General features: G+C 45.6%; 1 protein-coding gene across 3 annotated transcripts; it reads left to right on the forward strand.

The window, feature by feature from the left end:
- Window positions 1-279: 279 nt before the first annotated feature.
- lsm4 (LSM4 homolog, U6 small nuclear RNA and mRNA degradation associated) lies at window positions 280-21,342 on the forward strand. 3 transcript variants are annotated; one of them, XM_078423560.1, is made up of 5 exons: window positions 280-359; window positions 7,850-7,891; window positions 11,456-11,554; window positions 17,863-18,058; window positions 19,781-21,342. In XM_078423560.1, exons 1-5 carry the CDS (start codon window positions 357-359, stop codon window positions 19,870-19,872), a joined length of 432 nt encoding a protein of 143 aa, XP_078279686.1. In that variant the 5' UTR covers window positions 280-356; the 3' UTR covers window positions 19,873-21,342. The 3 variants fall into 3 exon arrangements, with proteins under 3 accessions (XP_078279686.1, XP_078279687.1, XP_078279685.1); XM_078423561.1 differs by lacking the exon at window positions 280-359 and adding an exon at window positions 579-599; XM_078423559.1 differs by lacking the exon at window positions 280-359 and adding an exon at window positions 591-701.
- Window positions 21,343-21,612: the final 270 nt, after the last annotated feature.

A 21,612-nucleotide genomic window follows, 5' to 3' on the forward strand; every position in this document is an offset into this window, starting at 1 on the left:
TGCACGGGGGGCGTTCGCTGGTAGGCGCGGACTCGGTGGGCCGAAGGGCCTGTTTCCACGCTGTATCACTGATCTAAACTAAACTCTGGCAGTGGGCCGCAATTTGCGACAACTGCTCTTTCCCGCCACTGCGACGGCCGCCAATACAATCTACGGCTCCTCCCCGCCTACCAACCAAACATGTTGCCTTCGCTGATTGGCTTCCTGACCTCAGCCAATCGGAGAATGGGCGGTGCTGCGAGCGCCTGCTTTGATTGGCGCACCCGGCCGTCACTCAGGGGAGGAGGCGGGCGCGCGCAGCAAGTTTGGTTGCAGCCGGTCCGGGATTTCGGAGAAAGAAGAATAGCGGCGGAAAAATGGTGAGCAAATGAGCCGGCGAGAGCGAAAGTAGAAGGATAAGGCAGGCGGAGATGAGGGGGAAGGAAGGAAGGAAGGAAGGAAGGAGGGAGGGAGTGGATGCGGGCGGGGTAGGATGGGCTCAGGCGGCGACGACGAGGGAGGAGACGAGACGAGAAGAGAATGACGCCGCCTGGTTGTGAAGGAAAGGCCGCTGCTGGTACTTGTGGGGACAGACACAAAGTGCTGGAGTAACTCAGCAGGTCAGGCAGCATCTCTGGAGAAAAGGAATGGGGCACGTTTCGGGCCGAGACCCATCATCAGACTGTGCAGGAAATAACTGCAGATACTGGTTTAAATCGAAGGTAGACACAAAATGCTGGGGTAACTCAGCGGGACAGGCAGCATCTCTGGAGATTTCTTCAGTAGAATCGGTATGGGTAGAACTGCGAAATAGCCATGGGCAGAAAATGCTTGTTGGAGTTGTATGCAGACCGCCAAGCAGCAGTAGGGAAGTTGGGGATAGCATCAAGTAGGAAATTAGGGATGCGTGTAGCAAAGGTACAGCAGTTATCATGGGTGACTTTAATCTACATATAGATCGGGCCAAACAAATTGGTAGCAGTGCTGACGATGAGGATTTCCTCGAATGTATACAGGATGGTTTTTTAAAGAACCGACTAGAAGAATCGACTAGAGGACAGGTCATCCAAGACTGGTATTGTGTAACGAGGAAGGATTAGTTAGTGATCTTGTTGTGCAAAGCCCCTTGGGCAGCAGTGACCATAATATGGTGGAATTCTGCATTAGGATGGAGAGTGACACGGTTAATTCGGAGACTAGGGTCCTGAACTTAAAGAAAGGAGACTTTGAAGGTATGAGATGGGAATTGGTTTGGATAGACGGGCAAATTATACTTAAAGGGTTGACGGTGGACATGCAATGGCAAAGATTTAAAGACCGCATGGATGAACTCCAAAAATTGTTCATCCCTGTCTGGCGAAAAAATAAAAAGGGAAAGGCGGCTCAACCATGCCTAATAAGGGAAATCAAGGATAGTGTTAAATCTAAGGAAAAGGTGTATAAATTGGCCAGAGGAAGCAGCAAATCGGAGATGAGGAGAAATGTAGTACTCAACAGAGGAGGACAAAGGGGTTAATTAAGACGGGGAAAAAAATACCATGAAAGCAAGAGTGCGGTGAGTATAAAAACTGACTCTAAAAGCTCCTTTAGTTAATGTAAAAAGGAAAAGATAAGTGAAGACAAATGTAGGTCCCTTCCAATCACAGTCAGGTGAATTTATAATGGGGAAACAAAGAAATGGCAGAACAGTTAAACAAATACTTTGGTTCTGTCTTCACTAAGGAAGACATAAATAATCTTCCAGAAATACTAGGGGACTGAGGATCTATTGGGAGGGAGGAACTGAAGGGAATCCACATTAGGCAGGAAAAGGTGTTAGGTGAACTATTGGGTCTGAAGAGAGATAAATCCCCATGGCCTGATGGTCTGCATCCCAGAGTACTCGAGGAGGTGGCCCTAGAAATCGTGGACGCATTGGTGATCATTTTCCAATGTTCTCTCGACTCTGGCTACCCTCCAGTCCACAGGAACTGATCCAATGCAACCCAACTTTTTAAGAAAGGAGGGTGAGAGAAAACAGGGAATTAAGGACCAGTTAGCAAAGGTCCCACTCAAGAGATTAGTGTGCAAAATTAGAGCACATGGTATTGGGAGTAGGGCAGTGACATGGATAGAGAACTGGTTGGCAGACAGGAAGCAAAGAGTAGGAATTAACGGTTCCTTTTCGGAATGGCAGGCAGTGGCTAGTGGGGTGACACAAGACTCGGTGATGGGACCCCAGTTATTTACAATATATATTAATGGTTTAGATGAGGGAATAAAATGACATCTCCAAGTTTGCAGATGACATAAAGCTGGGTGGCAGTGTGAGCTGGGATGAGGATGCTATGAGGCTGCAGGGTGACTTGGATAGGTTAGGTGAGTGGGCAGATGCATGGCAGATGCAATATAATGTGGATAAATGTGAGGTTATCCACTTTGGTGGCAAGAACAGGAAAGCAGATTATTATCTGAATGGTGCCAGATTAGGAAAAGGGGAGGTGCAACGAGACCTGGGTGAGCTTGTTTCTCAGTCACTAAAAGTAGGCATGCAGGTACAGCAGGCAGTGAAGAAAGTTAATGGCATGTTGGCCTTCATTGCGAGAGGATTTGAGTTTAGGAGCAAGGAGGTCCTACTGCAGTTGTACAGGGCCCTGGTGAGACCGCACCTGGAGTATTGTGTGCAATTTTGGTCCCCTAATTTGGGGAAGGACATTATTCCTTTTGAGGGAGTGCAGCGTAGGTTCACCAGGTTAATTCTCAGGATGATGGGACTGACTTCATGGTAGCGCAGCGGTAGAGTTGCTGCTTTACAGCGAATGCAGCGCCGGAGACTCAGGTTCGATCCTGACTACGGGTGCTGCACTGTAAGGAGTTTGTACGTTCTCCCCGTGACCTGCGTGGGTTTTCTCCGAGATCTTCGGTTTCCTCCCACACTCCAAAGACGTACAGGTATGTAGGTTAATTGGCTGGGTAAATGTAAAAATTGTCCCTAGTGGGTGTAGGATAGTGTTAATGTACGGGGATCGCTGGGCGGCACGGACTTGGTGGGCCGAAAAGGCCTGTTTCCGGCTGTATATATATGATATGATATGATGATGACGTATGATGAAAGAATGGGTCGACTGGGCTTGTATTCACTGGAATTTAGAAGGATGATTGGGGATCTTATAGAAACATATACAATTCTTAAAGGATTGGATAGGCTAGATGCAGGAAAAAAATTCCCGATGTTGGGGGAGTCCAGAACCAGGGGTCACAGTTTAAGAATAGGGGGTAGGCCATTTAGGACCAAGATGAGGAAAACCCTCTTCACCCAGAGAGTTATGAATCTGTGGAATTCTCTGCCACAGAAGGCAGTGGAGGCCATTTTTTTCAAGAGAGAGTTAGATTTAGCTCTTGGGGCTAAAGGATTCAAGGGATTTGGGGGAAAGCAAGAACTGGGCACTGATTTTAGATGATCAGCCATGGTCATATTGAATGGTGGTGTTGGGTCGAAGAGCTGAATGGCCTACTCCTGCACCTATTTTGTTTCTTTTTTTTTCTATGTCTAGCTGCCCTACACACTCCCTCTCATCACCTGGTTGAGTCTCTGTTGCCAGGACAACCATCTCATCCCAGGAAGAAACGTAGAAAATAAGAGCAGGAGTTCTTTGAGCCTGTTCTGACATTCAATATGAACATGGCTGATCAGTACCATCAACGACACATTTTTGGTTATGCTTTATTAAACAATTTTAGTACCAAATCTATCAGAACTTGAGAACTTGTTCATGGGAATGCTTCTAGACCTAGTGTATTTACTTGTAATTTTCCTTGCTGCTAAAGTGGGATTTGAACTCTTGTCTCCAGTTCTGTAGTTCTAGGCTCTGTACATGCTGGACCAGTAGCAATAACTGAAAAGCTTTGTGTCCAACTTGCTCCATTTTTTTGTGTGGAGCTCTATAGAAAGCCCAAAATGGTTGTTTTGCAGTGGGTAGTTAACGCACATTTCCACAACAATACATACAAAACGAAAAACGAGGCAACTGCTGAAGGCTGAGGTTTCAGCTAACATTCCAGCACAGGTGGAGGCCAGCTAATGTCTCAGCACTGTAACAAAAACTCAGACAGCTCTTGTGAAGCTAATGCTTGCTGCTCGCCAGGTGTATATTATAGGTAGGGTCCTTGAGGTTGTGACAGCAGCTGAGATTGCAGCAGGTTGCAATCTCCATTTAATACCCCAGCCCAAGACAGTGTCTTTAGACGATATCAGTGGCAGCCATGAGACCTTCATTCTCCCACTAACAACACTCTGCTCACCATTTTGCCCCAAACCAGTTAGCCACTTGTTCCAAAATATTGCAGGCCTAAGCCAGACCCATAGACCAGACCATCTTTCAGTGCAAGGGAGCAGCTATCCAGCTACTTATTTCAGGTATATGGAGGAGGTATTGCATAGAACAGTAGGCCAAGTGACGGCCCTGAGACGTTAATCACACAAGGGAAGCATGTTATAGGAAAGATATTGTCAAGCTTGAAAGGGTTCAGAAAAGATTTATGAGGATGTTGCCAGGACGAGAGAGTGTGAGCTATAGGGAGAGGTTAAGTCAGTTAGGTCTTTATTCCATGGAACATAGGAGGATGAGGGTATACAAAAAAGGTATACAAAATTATAGAGGTATACAAAATCATGAGAGGAATAGATCGGGTAGATGCACAGCCTTTTACCCAGAGTAGGGGAATCGAGGACCAGAGGACATAGGTTCAAGGTGAAGGGGAAAAGATTTAATAGGAATCCGAGGGGTAACTTTTTCACAGAGGGTGGTGGGTGTATGGAGCAAGCTGCTAGAGGAGGTAGTTGAGGCTGGGACTATCCCATCGTTTAAGAAACAGTTGGACAGGTACATGGGTAGGACATGTCTGGAGGGATATGGACCAAGCGCAGGCAAGTGGGACTAGGGTAGCTGGGACATTGTTGGACAGTGTGGGCGAGGTGGGCCGAAGGGCCTGTTTCCACACTATCAATCTATGTCTCTAAGCACAATGAATAGTTACATTAGTTTTTGTGGAGTTTCTCATGTGTTTGCCGAATGCTTTGTTGAACCTGTATTGTTGAAGATTAATAGTCTTTTGCATGTTTTTGTGTCATATTGTAAGGACATTCAATGATAGGGTAACCAACAGAAGGAGGTCAACATGGGAACAAATTAAGTTTGGGGTGATTTTAGCTTTATTTCCAAGAGTCACGAGTGTTTTATTGTCATATGGCCCAGATAGAACAATTAAATTCTTACCAGTTGTGTGACAGATGTTGTATAGAGAGGTTTTCATTGCAGTGGTAATGGCTATTTTCCCTCAAAGTAATAGGGGAGCCCTCTTCTGGATATTCTGGGGTGTTTGCTTGGAAGCAAATGTCTCAACTTCAGCATTAGGCTAGCAATATCAGTTTATCCACATGAGGAGCAACATGTCTATGCAGACTCCTCAGACTGTAAAGGCATCCTCTGCCAGTGGTGGCACTGTTTCACTACAGCTTCTGTTGTGAAAATGAGCTGGGTGCAGCTGTAAGGATGAGATTGTCATGTTTTAGAGAGTGATTAGAAGTTTCAATAAGTTCAGGCTTGCAGGCAAAATATTTTTCATTTGTTTGGAATGTGTACATTTTGTTTGAAACGACAGTGTTTCCAAAGCCTGCGCTCCGAAATGTTCTATGAATGATGCTTGCAGGTTATTTCTAGATTGCTGCGTCATTGTATTACATTAGTTTGGAGCAATTTGCAACAATTTACTCGGATATAAAATCTCAAGAATCTCATCTCTGCAGATTAGGTTGAGAAGTAATATTTGGAAAAAATGTGAAGTCGTCTGAACTGCCTTAATTCTAATAAAGATAATTATGCTCAGACTTTATCTTTCTTAGTGCCAGACTCCTGCAGCTATAAGACGTATTGGCTTGTAGGCTAATTGGCTTCTGTAAATTGTTCCTCGTGTGTAGGATGGAATTAATGTGCGCAGTGATTGTTGGTTGTCGTGGATTCGGTGGGGTGAAGGGCCTGTTTTGACACTCTCTAAACTAAATTACTAATTAAAAATGGAGAAAACTTGTAATGAGGAAAATGTATAGGATCAAAGCTTGGGACACAAACTCGTATCAACTTGAGTACATTCATCAATTCAGTTAGCATATACTGTTACTTAAATCATCTACTAGCTTTACTTCGATACTCCGCCCAACACAAATCTTTTACTTGTCTCAGAATTTTACTTTGATCCCACCCCCTTGAGCTTCAGCAACTCTTTGGGGCAGAGAGCCCCAAATTTCCACTGACCTTTGTGTGAAGGAGTGTTGGTTCTAAAATAACCTGTTCTGGATATATTAGTCTCGGAGGAAATAGGATTCACTACATTATGCTTGGGCTGATCTAGTTGCCTCACGATGAAAGATTAAACGGGCCAGGTTGTAATTCTTGGAGTTAGGCAGTGTGATCCGGAGGAAAGAAGGGATTCTTGAGGGGTTTAAAAAGATTGATACTCAAAGCAAGGAACCAAGGAATTGGCCAGTTGGAATTGAGTTGTAAAATTTCTTCACTTACTGTTGTCTCTGAGACCAATTAAATTGAGGGATATGGTTAATGAGTGAAAAAAAATTGAGTTCTGATTGATGTTCTGCCATGATCTCATTCAATGGTACAGCAGTTCCCAGGTGCTGAATGGACGACTCCAGAACCTTTTTCCTTATGTTTTGCTTCTGCAACACTAGGTGCCCCCACCAGAATGAATCCTAGAATGACTCTGAGCAGGAAACAATTTAAGTCCATGTGCCTGTGGGAGTGATTGCTCTTTGAAAAATATTTCTGGTTGAACACCACCATAAAATTCTATAATCTCACAATTTTAATAAGGTCACCTTTAATTTTCTATATTAAAAAAATCTCAAATAATCTGTGAAGCCTGTCCTCATAATTGACCGAAACACAAGGAAATGCAGGTGCTGGTTTATAAAACAAGACAAAAAATGCTGGAGTATCTCAGCGGGTCAGGCAGCATCCCTGGAGAAAAGGATGTTGCCTGACCCGCTGAGTTACTCCAAAACTGTACTTCATTCATAATTGACTTGTTTGGCCCTCACTATTATTACTGACAAATTTGTGTCCTCCATGGCCAGTTTCACTGCCCTGTGAGGTGGTCACAAATGAGTGCACTAACTCCAGATAATTTTTAACAAGGTTTATATAAATTCCAGCGCAACATCAGACCTTTTCCATCAGATTGGAAGATGTATTGGAGGTAGAGGGTGCGAATGCGTGAGTCAGATTAAAGCTGGCAGTTGATGCAATGAAGGGAGAAATCACATTGAAGTCCGTGCAATGCTGAGGTTTCTGGTCTCGTGTATACTGTTATATAGGGTCATTGGTGGCTGTAAGAGCTCACATTGCACCTGTCTTCGCCACCTTCTCTGCTGTGCTTCTTCCTGTGAACCAAACTACAGAGAAAAAAGTCCTCCCTTACATTTAGTTACCCTTTAGTTATTGTGACGTGCTGCTGGATTCTAGTTTTAGATATTCAGCGTGGAAATAGACCCTTCAGCCCATCGAGTACAGGCCGACCACTAGTTGCCTATTCGCACTAGTTCTATCTCGGCCCTCTTTCTCATCCACTTCTTACGCACTAGGGCAAATGAAACTACAAACCACATTTTTGGGAATTGGGAGGAACCCCATGCGGTCACAGAACATGCAAACTCCACACTGACAACACGTGAGGCCAGGGTCGCACATGAGTCTCTAGCATTGTGAGGGAGCGGGGAGTTTTTTCGTTTTTTTTGTGGGAAGTGTATCTTAATTTCAAACTCCAATATCATGCAAAGCCGATTCTTCTCGGGTTTCATTGAATTATTTTTGTGTTTCAGCTTCCCCTCTCGTTACTGAAGACGGCGCAGAATCATCCCATGGTGAGCCTGGTTGAATGCTCTATCATGTACTGATCATTTTGGAGAGTGATATCTCTACTTCACCCGCTTGTACCGTGTCCCATTGTTTGCTTGTTTGTCTGAGCTTCTGAACACCTAATGGTGTAATGTTTTTCCTTCTGATTAAACTCCTGAGAATGCATCTTCCACTTTTCGGTCTGGTACGAATGTTGTAGAAATGCAGGTTGTTTAAAGAAAATAATACAACCACTTTTCTAATGGCATGCAAGGTTTGTCCCCAAGTATTTGCTCCTATTTCAAATCTGAATTGAATTGAAAGAGACAGCATGGACACGGGTCCTTTAGGACACCAAATTCATGCTGACTATCAACCACCCATTCGCACTAGTTCTATGTTTTTGCATCCGCTCCCTACACACTTGGGACAATTTTAAAGAGGCCACGAGGCTTGTTGTCCATGAGATTAAACTTTAATTTCTGGAAGATCCCAGATAATCTGGTGTTTGTAAGGGTTACCAGCTGAGTCGCTCGTGGAGCGAGGATTTGAGCTGGCTCCACCGACTGCATGGTGGTGAAACTGGAATGTATATTGAATTGCTTTGTTTAGATCGCAGTCTGTGCTGGTCAGACAAGTTGGAATTTGCAGGAAATTTAACCCATACACTGAAGCGCTTAATTCCAGCCTCCAATCCTGTTTCTTTGAGACTCGGGCTCCTTCATTGCACTCAGACAGCTGTCTCTGCATGTTCCACTTTACTACAGCATGTCTCAAAACCCCCCACCCTTGGTGTTCTGTGGTGGAGTTTGATGTTGCTGAAACTGTCTGGTAAGTTTGTGTTGATAAATGTTTGTTTGGGGAACAGTCGCAGTCAGGCTGCCTGCCTACGTTGAGTTCATACATAGTTTCATGAGTTGGCATTGCTTAGTTTAGTTTAGAGATACAGCGCAGAAAGAGGCCCTTTGACGCACCGAGTCCACACCAACCAGCGATCCCCGCACACGAACACTATCCTACACACACTAGGGCCAATTTACACTTGTACCAAGGCTCTTTAACCTGCAAATCTGTACGTCTTTGGAGTGTGGGAGGAAACCAAAGATCTCGGAGAAAACCAATGCAGTCATGGGGAGAAGGTACAAACTCCGTACAGACCACCCATAGTCTGGTTCAACCTGGGTCTCCGGCGTTGTAAGACAGCAACTTTGCCGCTGCGCCACCGTACCGTTCCTTCTGCTCAGAATTGCTGCAAGCGGTTTCCATTCCACATGACCTCTTTATCCATTCACACCACATGTTGCTAATCAGAAAGGACAAGGGAGAGAGTCATAGTCATACGGTGTGGAAACAGGCCCTTTGGCCCAACTTGCCCATACTGACCAACATGTTCCACTTGCCTGTGTTTGGCCCATATCCCTCTAAACCGGTCCTACCCGTGTACCTGTCTAATTGATTCTTAAATGTTGTGATAGTACCCTCCTCACCTACCTCTATTGGCAACTCTTTCCATACACCCACCAGCCTTTGTGTGAAAAAGTTACCCCTCAGATTCCTATAGAATCTTTCTCATTCACCTTGAACCTATGCCTATGAGAGAGAGGTGGAGAGATGAAGGAAAAGCAGAGGGAGGGGGGGGGGGGGACAGAATCTTCTGGAACCTTTGAGAACATCAGCAATTCATTCCCTCGCTGATTTTACTTATCACCCAACTCTCAGCCATTCTATGTTCTGGGTCAGGTCCCCCCCCCCCCCCCCCCCATTAGATTTAGAGACACAGATTTTAGATTTAGAGACACAGTGCGGAAACAGGCCCTTCGGCCCACCGAGTCCGTGCCGCCCAGCGATCCCCGCACATTAACATTATCCTCCACACTAGGGACAATTATTTTTACATTTACCCAGTCAATTCTTGTTATGGAGGGCGTGCAGCGTAGGTTCACTAGGTTAATTCCCGGAATGGCGGGACTGTCGTATGTTGAAAGGTTGGAGCGATTGGGCTTGTATACACTGGAATTTAGAAGGATGAGGGGGGATCTTATTGAAACATATAAGATAATTAGGGGATTGGACACATTAGAGGCAGAAAACATGTTCCCAATGTTGGGGGAGTCCAGAACAAGGGGCCACAGTTTAAGAATAAGGGGTAGGCCATTTAGAACGGAGATGTTTCCTCCCACACTCCAAAGACGTACAGGTATGTAGGTTAATTGGCTGGGTAAATGTAAAAATTGTCCCTAGTGGGTGTAGGATAGTGTTAATGTACGGGGATCACTGGGCGGCACGGACTTGGAGGGCCGAAAAGGCCTGTTTCCGGCTGTAGATATATGATATGATGATATGATATGAGGAAGAACTTTTTCAGTCAGAGAGTGGTGAAGGTGTGGAATTCTCTGCCTCAGAAGGCAGTGGAGGCCAGTTCGTTGGATGCTTTCAAGAGAGAGCTGGATAGAGCTCTTAAGGATAGCGGAGTGAGGGGGTATGGGGAGAAGGCAGGAACGGGGTACTGATTGAGAGTGATCAGCCATGATCGCATTGAATGGCGGTGCTGGCTCGAAGGGCTGAATGGCCTACTCCTGTACCTATTGTCTATTGTCTATTGTCAATTAACCTACATACCTGTACGTTGTTTGTGATGAGAAATCCAGGAAAGGTTTCTTGAGTCTCTGTATAGCTTTTCAGAATCTCAGGGCTTCCCCATAGTCTGTGCAGCCAATGAAAATTTTCTAAGATCCTATTTACTGTGTGAAAAGTGGCAGCTAGTTTTGTTTTGATACCAGTTTCCCACGCTCAGCTGCTGCTGACTATATGCTTTTAGAGCCTTCCCATGCTCTGAGAATTACTGGATGCTGATGGTGCTTTAGTTTGAATGCTTTGTTCATGGAGCAAGACTGGTGTGGAGCCTTCCATTCCCACTCTTGACTACAGTCTTTTATGGCCTCATTTGAGCAATTGTACCTGTATCCTGTGACCGAGTGGGTTTCCTCTGGGTGCTCTCGTTTCCTCCCACACTCCAAAGACGTGCAAGTTTTGTAAGTAAGTTGGCTTCTGTTAATTGTCCCTGGTTTTCTTTTATAGGTAGTGTGGACACAGGCCCTTTGGCCCACCGAGTCCTCGTCGACCAACGATCATCCATACACTAGTTCTATCCTACACACTAGGGATAATTTACACAAGCCAATTAACCTACAAGCCTGCATGTCTTTACTAATTGGGTGGAAACAGATGCACCCGAGAGAGGCCTAAACAGTTACAGAGCGAACGTGCAAACTCTGTACAGACGCCACCCATAGTCAGGATTGAAACCGGGTCTCGACGTTGTAAGACAGCAACTATACTGCTGCGCCACTGTGCTGTCATCCCTACAACGCAACATGGCCATTATAACATCTTGGTATCAGGGCAAGGGGCTGACTTTGACAGGAGCTGGTCCCAGGGTGAAGTTCACCAAAGAAGGTTAAATTAAAGACCGTACATCTATTGAAATGGGCTGCTGAGATATCCAAAGGGGGATACCAGGATACGATGTAAAGTAATGGTGTTTAAGAAATGTTGTTCCATTGAGTAAAATGTGTGTTTGTGTTTAACAGCTTGTGGAGTTGAAGAACGGTGAGACTTACAATGGTCACCTGGTCAGCTGTGACAACTGGATGAACATCAACCTGCGGGAGGTGATTTGCACATCCAGGGTAAGTGACTCAGCATATCCGTTTATTTAATCTGTTCACTTAAAATTAAGACATCAGTACAGAGCAAGGTTTTAGGGAGGTGGTTGACAGAAGAGGGATGGGTACGGTGACACTGGGCAGTAGAGATCTAATTCAAGAAATTGTGGGTTGGGTGGGGGGGGGTTTGTCAATTGAGATATTTAAACATGGTGCATTTTTGTGGGGTAAATATCTTAAAGGGAATGGAATTAAAATGAGCACCAGCCATTACATGATCAAATTATGAAACAGGCTTAAAGATGGTGAAAGGCCCCTTCCTGTTTGTTGCTCACAAGATTGTGTAAGAAATAGTCTTTCAGAAGCAGTTTGGCAAAATCCACGACTCATAAATTACTGTAGTAGATCCCTGAAATGTTGTGAGCACAATTGCTTTTTCTGGCAAATGACTTAACAATGTGATCTGTTTGTGTAAATGATACCACGAGATATTGCTGGTTCCTTGTTGGATTGGTGTGAGAATGAATACTAGCAATATCCTGCTATTGACGTATCGGGTAACGGGAAATGCTAACCACTCCAGGCTCTGATCAGTTCCCCTTTCACTTGCTTGCCTCGGTGGCTGCTAAAGGTATAAAGGAGGCTCTGTTGATTGTGAATGGGAATGAAGAAATGTGCAGCTCAGAGAGTGGATGGGAACTGGGTGGCTACTCCACCAAAGCATCTTGGACTGATTATTTAAAAATAAGGGTGCTTTTGCATGAAGTATCACATTGATGACTGGAGTGCACGGCTTAATGTGATTTAATCTAGAATTTTATAAATGCCTTTTCAGCCTTTTGCATCTTGATCAGGTACTCTCTCGGAATATACAGTAGAGAAGTATTCAATTCAATGCTTGTGCCTCGCCACTTGATCCATTAGAATGGGACAAATGGACTACATTGAGAGCAAGATTGCAAGGAAAAGGTGCGTAATAGAAATAAATTGCAGATGCCGGTTTATACCAACGATAGACACACAATGCTGGAGTAACAGTGGGTAAGGCGGCATATCTGAAAAAAATGGACAGGTGATCATTGGTTTGGTTTTGGGTCGGGGCCCTTCTTCAGACTGACAAGTAATGGCTTTCCTTTTCCTTTCAATCCTGCTCTCAATGCATCCTACTCTTACTTTCATAAGATCATGTGATAGGAGCAGAATTAGGCCATTCGGTCCATCGTCTACTCTGCCATTCAATCATGGCTCATCTATCCCTCCTAACCCCATTCTCCTGCCTTCTCCCCATAACCTGGCACCTGTACTAATTAAGAATCTATCTATCTCTGCCGTACAAATATCCACCAAAGGCCTCCACAGTGTTCTGTGGCAAAGAATTCCACAGATTCACCACCCTCTGACTAGAGAAATTCCTCATCTCCTTCCAAAAAGAACGTCCTTTAATTCTGCGGCTCTGACTTCTAGTCGTACACTCTCCCACTAGTGGAAACATCCTCTCTACATCCACTCTATCCAAGCCTTTCACTATTCTGTACGTTTCATTGAGGCCCCCCCGCATTCTTCTAAACTCCAGCGAACACAGGCGCAGTGCCGTCAAAAGGTATCATATGTTAACCTACTCATTCCTGGGATCATTCTCGTAAACCTCCCCTGGATCCTCTCCAGAGTCAGCACATCCGTCCTCGGATGTAATGCCCAAAGTTGCTCTCAATATTCCAAATGCGGACTGATTAGCGCCTTATAGAGCCTCAGCATTACATCCCTGTTTTTATACACAAGCCCTCTCGAAATAAATGCGAGCATTGCATTTGCTTTCTTTACCACCAATTCGACTTGCAGATTAAATATTTGGGAATAATGCACCAGCACTCTCAAATCCCCTTGCACCTCTGATTTCTGGATTCCCTCCCCATTCAGAAAATAGTCGAAGCTTTTATTCCTACTACCAAAATGCATGACTCCACACTTTGCTGCACTATATTCCATCTGCCACTTCTCTGCCCACTCTCCCAAACTATCCAAGCCTTTTTCAAGTTTTTCCTCTCCTATTTCAGTTGGCCTGCAGAAGGGTCACAACCCTAAACATCATCAGTCAGATCCCTTCATAGATGCTGCCTGACTGGCTGAGGTCCTCCAGCACCTTGTTTTTGCTCACGGTTCCAGCATCTGCAGTCTCTCTTCCTAGATCGTAGGAGCAGAATTAGGCCATTTGGCCCAACAAGTCAAGTCAAGTTTATTTGTCACACACACATAAATGTGCAGTGAAATGAAAGATTACCCACAGTCCAAGAACAATAAAAGCAATAAAAGAGCAATAAAAATAAGCAATAACACACACAATCAAACAAAAAGAAACAGAAAGAAACATCCATCACAGTGAGTCTCCTCCAGTCACCTCCTCACTGTGATGGAAGGCCAGAATGTCCTTTCTCTTCCCCTGCCGTCTTCTCCCGCGGTCAGGCTGTTGTAGTTACCACGTTCCAGGCCGCGCCGGACGGTGAAACGTCTGCAGCGGGCCGACCCAAGCTCCGCGATCCGGGGCGGGTGAAGACGCTGCCGCTGCACGTCGAGGCGGTCGTGGCTCCCGACATTGAAGCCCCCGCCGGGCAGAGAAAAACACGCGGCCTATTCCAAGCCGCGGCAGGCCGACCCAAGCCCCGCGATTCGGGGTGGGAGAAGGCGCTGCCACTGCCGGAGCTCCCGATGTCGGCCCCCACCCAGGGGGCTACGAGTTTCGACGTCCACGCGGCCGGAGCCTCCACAGGCGAGTCCCAGGGGTTTGGCTGATGGTAGGCCGCACCGGGAATGGAGACACGACCCAGAACAAAGGGTCGCGTCTCCGTTTGGAAGAGACAATTTTATATTTACAGTTCCCACCACCCCAAAAAACTACATCACATTTACAGTACAATCAAGACAAAAAAACAACATAAAAACACAAAGGCAGATGGACTGCAGGTAGGCCGCAGCTGCTACGGCAGCGCAGGCGCAGAGTAGAATGAGTCTACTCCGCCATTCAATCATGGCTGATCTATCTTTCCCTCTCCACCTTATTCTCCTGCCTTCTCCCCATAACCCCAGACATACTTGCTAATCAAGAATCTGTCATTCTGTGCCTTAAAAACACCCAATGGCGACCTCCACTGCTGTCTGTGGCAATGAATTCCACAGATTCACTACCCTCTGACTAACGAAATTCCTCCTTATCTCCATTGTAAAGGAGCATCCTTTTATTCTGAGTCTATTGCCTCTGGTCCTAGACTCTCCCATTAATCTTTTGGCTATGTCTTAATTAAAAACTATACTTCTAGCTTGTTTTTAACTTCTGCCAATTACCTAAATAGTGAGTTCTACTCTTGAGGCTGGAATATTTCACCTGCACATCGTAATGGATTTATTAGTGACTATCCTCTATATATGATCCCTAATTTTGGATTCCTCACCAAGTGGAAATATATTCTCTGTCGATGTGCCAAGGCTTCCACCTCTTGGCTGCCTGGTGAGGGACCTGCGTTGTCTCCAGTTCTGTGCCCTTCTGTCTTCAAATCTGGAAATTGCCGTTACAGTCTGGTATGAAAGTGAGACTTTCAGTAATAGGTGTGTTTTCCGTGAGGTCTGTTACTGGAACTCTGCTCGTGCTGCTTAAGGGTGTAGCTTTATTTACCTCCTGTGCAAAATCTTTGCTTCATATACACGATCGTAGGATCGACTCTTGAAACCAGTTGGCCACTCGTGCCTGCTGGTCACAGCTCGCACCATCCCTGGTTGTTTCTCTTTCTTTACTCAGAGAAATATGTAGCACAGAAAGAGCCCTGTACACTCTCGCCTCAGATCTATCCGTTTAAAGCATTTCTCCAATTCCATTTTGAAAAGTCTTATTGAACGTGCTTAGGGACAGTGTATTCCAGATTGCAGTTTTCCGCAAATAAAAGTTTCTCCTCTTCAATTTCTTTGTCTTCTCCCTTCAATGTTTATCATTTTATTGCCTGCAAAATATCTCGGCTTTGGAGTAGGTGATGATCGGAACAATCTAATCGCTTGGTAAAAGGCAGATATTTTGCTTGCCCATAAATGAATGCAAGAACTGTAATATCGGGTTTAAGACTAGATTGTTACCTAGAAACCCATCATCGGCATGGTGTGTGACACCCCCCAACCCCCGGTTCAATGGTCACATGCAACTACCTCATTTTGCGTCATAGCGCATAGAATGGTCATAGCGCGGATGGAACCTGTTTAGACCATTGGCTCGTGTGGCACAGTGGAAGAGTTGCTGCCTTACAGCGACAGGGACCCAGGTTTGATCCTGACTACAGGTGCTGTCTGTACGGAGTTTGTACGTTCTCCCTGCGCATGGGTTTTCACCGGATGCTCTGGTTTCCTCCCACATTCCAAGGACATTTCAGGTTTGTAGGTTAATTGGCTTCTGCAAAATTCTCCCCTCTGTCAGAAAGAACTAGTGTACAGATGCTTGCTGGTCGGTGTGGACTCGGAGTGCCGAAGGGTGTATTTCAATGCTCTATCTCTAAACTAAAACTAACATAAACCTCCTTGCTCTGGTAATTTAACTCCTAGGGGTAAGGGAATCAAGGGATGGGGGGAAAAAGCCGGAACGGGGTACTGATTTTGGATGATCAGCCATGATCATATTGAATGGCGGTGCTGGCTCGAAGGGCCAAATGGCCTACTCCTGCACATATTTCCTATGTTTCCATGTAATCTATCCCCTGATTGAAAAACCCAGGACCACTTGCAATTTAAAAGGTTGCCTCTGGCCCTATTTAAGAGGGCACGTTAATATTCTATGTGGATTGTGATGTGTGTAATGGCTGCCAGTGGATGGAGGCAGCCCGTAAACACTCTTTTCCTCGTATGTGTTACATGGCTACTGTATTGGACCGGAGTTCTTTTAATGAGTCTGGCTTTGCTGAGATGTTGTTACCTCTTGGTGTAGTCACTGGGTGGCAGAAGGGTCCTCGCGTCCAGTCAGGCGGATTTCCATGCGGTAGCAGTGATGTTTCTGCTGACATGGCATCAACATCCTGCATTAGACAGGGACCACACTTCGTGACGTCTTCATGGACTCAACCTTTTGCAACATCCTGAGATTATGAAAGGTAGCAAGTAAAACCAAACCCATAGTATCTTTGGAGTTTAAAAAAATGTTCCTTCCCACAGTCTGTCACTCTATATCACTGGGCTACAGTACTACTGGGGGCAGGTCTAACACTATATAAGACCACAATTTCCTCTTTTTTTTCATCATTTCATTTCATCAGGCAGCAGGGCTGCTGCCTTACAGCGCCAGAGTGCCTTCGGCTGCTGTCCACGTGGAGTTTGCTCATTCTTCGTGACCAGGTGGGTTTCCTCCGGGTGCTCCGATTTCCTGCCAAATCTCAAAGACGTGCTGGTTTGTAAGATAATTGGCCTCTGGAACATTTCTCCCCAGTGTGTAGGGAGTGGATGGGAACGTGTGATAACGTAGAAATAGTGTGAATGGGTGATCGATAGTCAGCATGGACTCGGGGGGCTGAAGGGATTATCCCCGTGCTGTATCGTGCAATCAAACAATGAATTGAAAATTCCGTGCTCAAGAGATGTCTCATCACTGGGCATCACAGTGATTTGGCACTTGCAAGGACAGGGCAACTTTTCTGCAAATAATATCTGGATGTGTGAATAAAAAATTGATAGCTACTCTATGTACAATATACAGAGTACAATGTTAACATATCTGTTGTGCTGCTACAAGTAAGAATTTCATTATTCTGTTTTTGGACATAAAACACTCTTGACTCTTGTAAAATACTTGGGTGTTATGTGCGATTTCCAACTGTGCAAGTACACAACAAACTGCAATAACTTATAGTGGTATGGCCCCTTTTACTAATTAGCGTCACGGTGGCACAGCGATAGAGTTGATGCTTACGGCGCCAAAGACCTGGGTTCGATCCTGCCTATGGCTGCTTGTTTGCACGGAGTTTGTACGTTCTTGTGACCCAAGTATGTTTTCTCCAGGATCTCTGGTTTCCTCCCACACTCCAAAGACATACAGGTTTAGAGGTTAATTGGCTTGTAAAATTGTAAATTGTCCCTAATGTGTGTAGAGTAATGTAAGCGTGTGGGGGTCGCTGTTTGGCATGGACTCGGTGGGCTGAAGGGCCTGTTTCTGCGCTGTATCTGTAAACTAAACTGAAGTTGATTATATTTCGGTGTTTGGAGTGAAACCCTACTCTATAACAATAGACCACATTCCTCCATCCCCCGATTGAAGGGGTTGCTATTCCTGAATCTCCTCCTCACAGCTCTGATTTTTGTTTGCCCTGCTATAGGATGGAGACAAGTTCTGGAAAATGCCGGAATGCTACATCCGTGGCAGTACCATCAAGTATCTCCGGATCCCCGATGAAATCATTGACATGGTGAAAGAGGAGGTGCTGTCGAAGGGCAGAGGTCGCGGTGGCCTCCAGCAGCAGAAGCAGCAGCAGCAGCAGAAAGGTCGCGGTGCTAGTGGTGGGGCTGGACGAGGTAGGGCTTCATCCTGATGCACGACTCCATTTGCAGCATCCCTTCCCCAGCCCCTCATTATTGCCCAAGCTCACGGATGAGTGACTAGATGAAGAACAGTTTTATGGCATAATGCGTTTCATCACTTGCAGCTTGGGTCATCTAAGGTGAAATACCATGCTCCATTTGTAACTGCAAATGGGGAACATGAATAGGACCCTCACCGTGGGCTCAGTGATGAGGAGTGAATGGAAGCAAGCCTCCCTCACCTCTTTGTCACCGTGAGTTAGGCTTCACCACTCAAGATACTATCTTATCTCTGATATTCATTCCTCGAGTTCTAGGAGCAGAATTAGGCCATTTGGCTCATCAAGTCTACTCTGCCATTCATTCATGGCAGATCTATTTTTCCCTCTCAATCCCATTCTCCTGCCTTCACCCCAATACCCCTGACACCGTGCTAATCAAGAATCTGTCAATCTCCGCCTTAAAAATACCCATTGATGGCCTCCATGGCTGTTTGGCAGTGAATTCCACAGATTCACCACCATTCTGAGGCTATGGCCTCTGGTCCTAGACTCTCAGATTTGTGAGAACATCCTCTCACATCCACTCCATCAAGACCTTAAAGAAATGATCGCAGTGCTCCAGATCACTTTCTCGAGCTCTCTGGTTTTGAAAAGCTTCAGGATGTACAATCTCGGGGCTCCTCACAGCCCATGCCCTCAATACTGGAATACAGGAGATAGTGTAGGCAATGTGCTTGCAGCACCCTCTAAAGAGACAGTGCACAGTCTATACACTTTTCAGCGATGAAGAAAAAGGATTAGCCCCAACACAGCCAGTGTAAATGCTCACTCTCCGAAATTGCACCATGGGAGATGTTTGATACCACTGAGAATTGAGGCCTCGGTTTAATATAAAAACAGGAAATTGTAAAACAATCCAGAAGGTCACTGAAAAGGGAAACATGTTTTTTATGTTTCTCCCCCATAAAAGCTGTCTGACCCATGTATTTCCCGCATATCCTGTTTTTGTTTCTGATTTCCAACATAGACTTTTTTTTTTAATGCTTTTCATTTCGGTTTAATATTTCTTTTGATGTGGCATTATTCCCTCCAGCTGAAGTGACAGCCTGGGTTACTGTACTAATTTCCTGGATTGGAGATCTTCTGATCCTTATAATTCTGTGACCATAAACTTGAGCTTGGTGGAACCCATACCTCATTGTGAGTGGGGAGGGGGGAAACGTGCATGAGACCAGTGTTCAGTAGAACCATGCATCCCATTTGATGACAGAAGTTGGTGGGTCCCAGCATTTCCCCGTGCAGTCGTTTTTAGCGTGATCTGCACTCCCCAGATTTGTCTTCGTGCTGGATGTTGTGAAGAAGAAAATGGGGCGCAGTGGGAGAGTTGCTGCCTTACAGCGCTTGCCCGGGTTCGATCCCGACTACGGTTGCTGCCTGTGCAGAGTTTGTACGCTCTTCCCGTGACCGCTTGGGTTTTCTCCGAGTTCTTCAGTTTCCTCCCACACTCCAAAGACGTACCGGTTTGTAGATTAATTGGCTTGGTATATTTTCTCCAGTGTGTGTAGGGTTGTGTTGGTGTGCGAAGATCACTGATCGGTGTGGACCGGTGGGCCAAAGGGCCTGTTTCTGCACTGTACCTCTCAACTAAACAAAAATGTGGAAGGTTTAGGTGTAGAGTTTTGGGTGAATGTAACCCAGTGTTCGTTGTCAACAGGTGTGTTCGGTGGCCGTGGACGGGGAGTGGGCGGAGCTGGCCGAGGGCAAGAGAAGAAACCAGGAAAATTAGCCGGAGTGAAGAAGCAGTGAGAAGAACAGCAAATGTGTGTGTGTGTGTGTGCGTCTGTCCATGCTGTATGTTTTGTGTGCGTGCGTGGCCATCCATTGGATTTTGATAGTGTTTGCTTTCTGTACAGATTACGTGAATGAGTGACAAATCCGCGACTGGAGATTGGTTACCTAGGTTTTGTAAATTATAAATAAATTGTGTTTGAGGGAATCTAAAGAGCATATTTATTTACTGGCAATTTGCAAATGATACCAGCTTGTTTTGAACTTGAGCGAGTGTAAAATAATTGCCTGTGGTGGGGAGATGGAGCTCGGCGTGCTGTGTCTGGGTTGTGCGGCGGTTAGTTTAAGGCTCTAATACTCTGGCTTCCAGTGGCTGTGTGTGGAGGGAGCTCGGGGTGCTTGGGTGGCCTGTTGGGAGTGTTAATCCTACAGCAAGGCTGTCAATTGTTGCTGTGTTATTACAGCCTCTCCCATAGATCAAGCTGCACCTCGGCCCACTGTCACCATACACCCTCTGTTTATTCAGGGAATTTTAGACGGGCGCAGCTGCCAGGCCATGATTCATCTGGGTGTGTTGTTGTATTTATCCTCCAGTGCTCCAAGATATGTCAGCGTTGGGTTGGTGTTTTGCTTCAGACTAAAAGCAGGAGCGTGCGTTTAAGACCCACCCCCACCCCCTCCTTAACTGAATGCAGTGTGCCAGTCAACTTCAAGTAACCCCTGCAGTCCCTCTCTCTCCATCCCTCCCCCAACCAAGTCGCACCAGCTTCTCGTTCTCACCCAACAAACAGCTAACAATGACCTCTTTGCCTTTATCATCGTTACTTTTTTGCATATCTTTCATTCATTGTTCTATATCTCTCTACATCATCGTCTCTATCTCTTGTTTTCCTTTCCTGTGACTCTCAGTACAAAGAAGGGTCTCGACCCGAAATGTCACCCGTTCCTTCTCGCCAGAGATGCTGTCTGTCCCGTTGAGTTACTCCAGCATTTTGTCTATTGCCAGTCACAATGATGTGACACCTGCCCATTGCTTGTGTACAGCTGCCTCCCATCGTACTCTCCAAGTCTAATGTGATTTCTTCATGAATAAGTCGCGGGTTGTGATGCCATTAACCAGTTTTTTGATCTTTGCCCCAAAAATAAGTGTCTGAGGAGTTGGAGACACAGGTGGGGGTGAACGTGATATCTAGTGCTGGGGTTCGAGGTGAGAGGTTGGGCTTACAATTTGTTTTCAGGGCCAAGTCAAGCTTATTTCCTCACTTCTCCCACCCCCTTCTGAAACGCTGAGCACCCACCCGTTCCCCTGCTGTCTCTCGCACTCACCCACTTATCTCAAGATAATTCAATCACAAGTCACTGTGATTAATGCAGACGCCCAACAGCTGCCTTTGTGTGCTGCAAATGTTTGATTTATTAAAGCCTGCTCTTACCTTGTATTCGGCAGTGAGCTGAGAGGGAAATCCTTTAAATAAAACAGTGAAATGATGTGCCTCTGAGTTGGTTTTCTAGGGATAAAGAGTTGCCTCATCCATTTTTTTGAAATTGGAACTTTTAGTTGTCTTGGTTAAAACAAATAAAGTTTTGGAGTGGATGGAACTGAGAGGAGGGTTACCTGCAGACTAGTGTCTAGCAGGATCCAGTTCCTCTCTCTTAGTTGTTGTTTCTTATTGTTCTTGCTTCAGTGTGAGTGGTCTCGGGACGTGGATGGAAACGGGGCTCGTCAGAGCATCCTTGGTTCATAGGCGGTTTACAAAA

The sequence above is a fragment of the Rhinoraja longicauda genome, chromosome 28 (genome assembly GCF_053455715.1).
Source record: "Rhinoraja longicauda isolate Sanriku21f chromosome 28, sRhiLon1.1, whole genome shotgun sequence".
Classification (NCBI taxonomy): domain Eukaryota; kingdom Metazoa; phylum Chordata; class Chondrichthyes; order Rajiformes; family Arhynchobatidae; genus Rhinoraja; species Rhinoraja longicauda.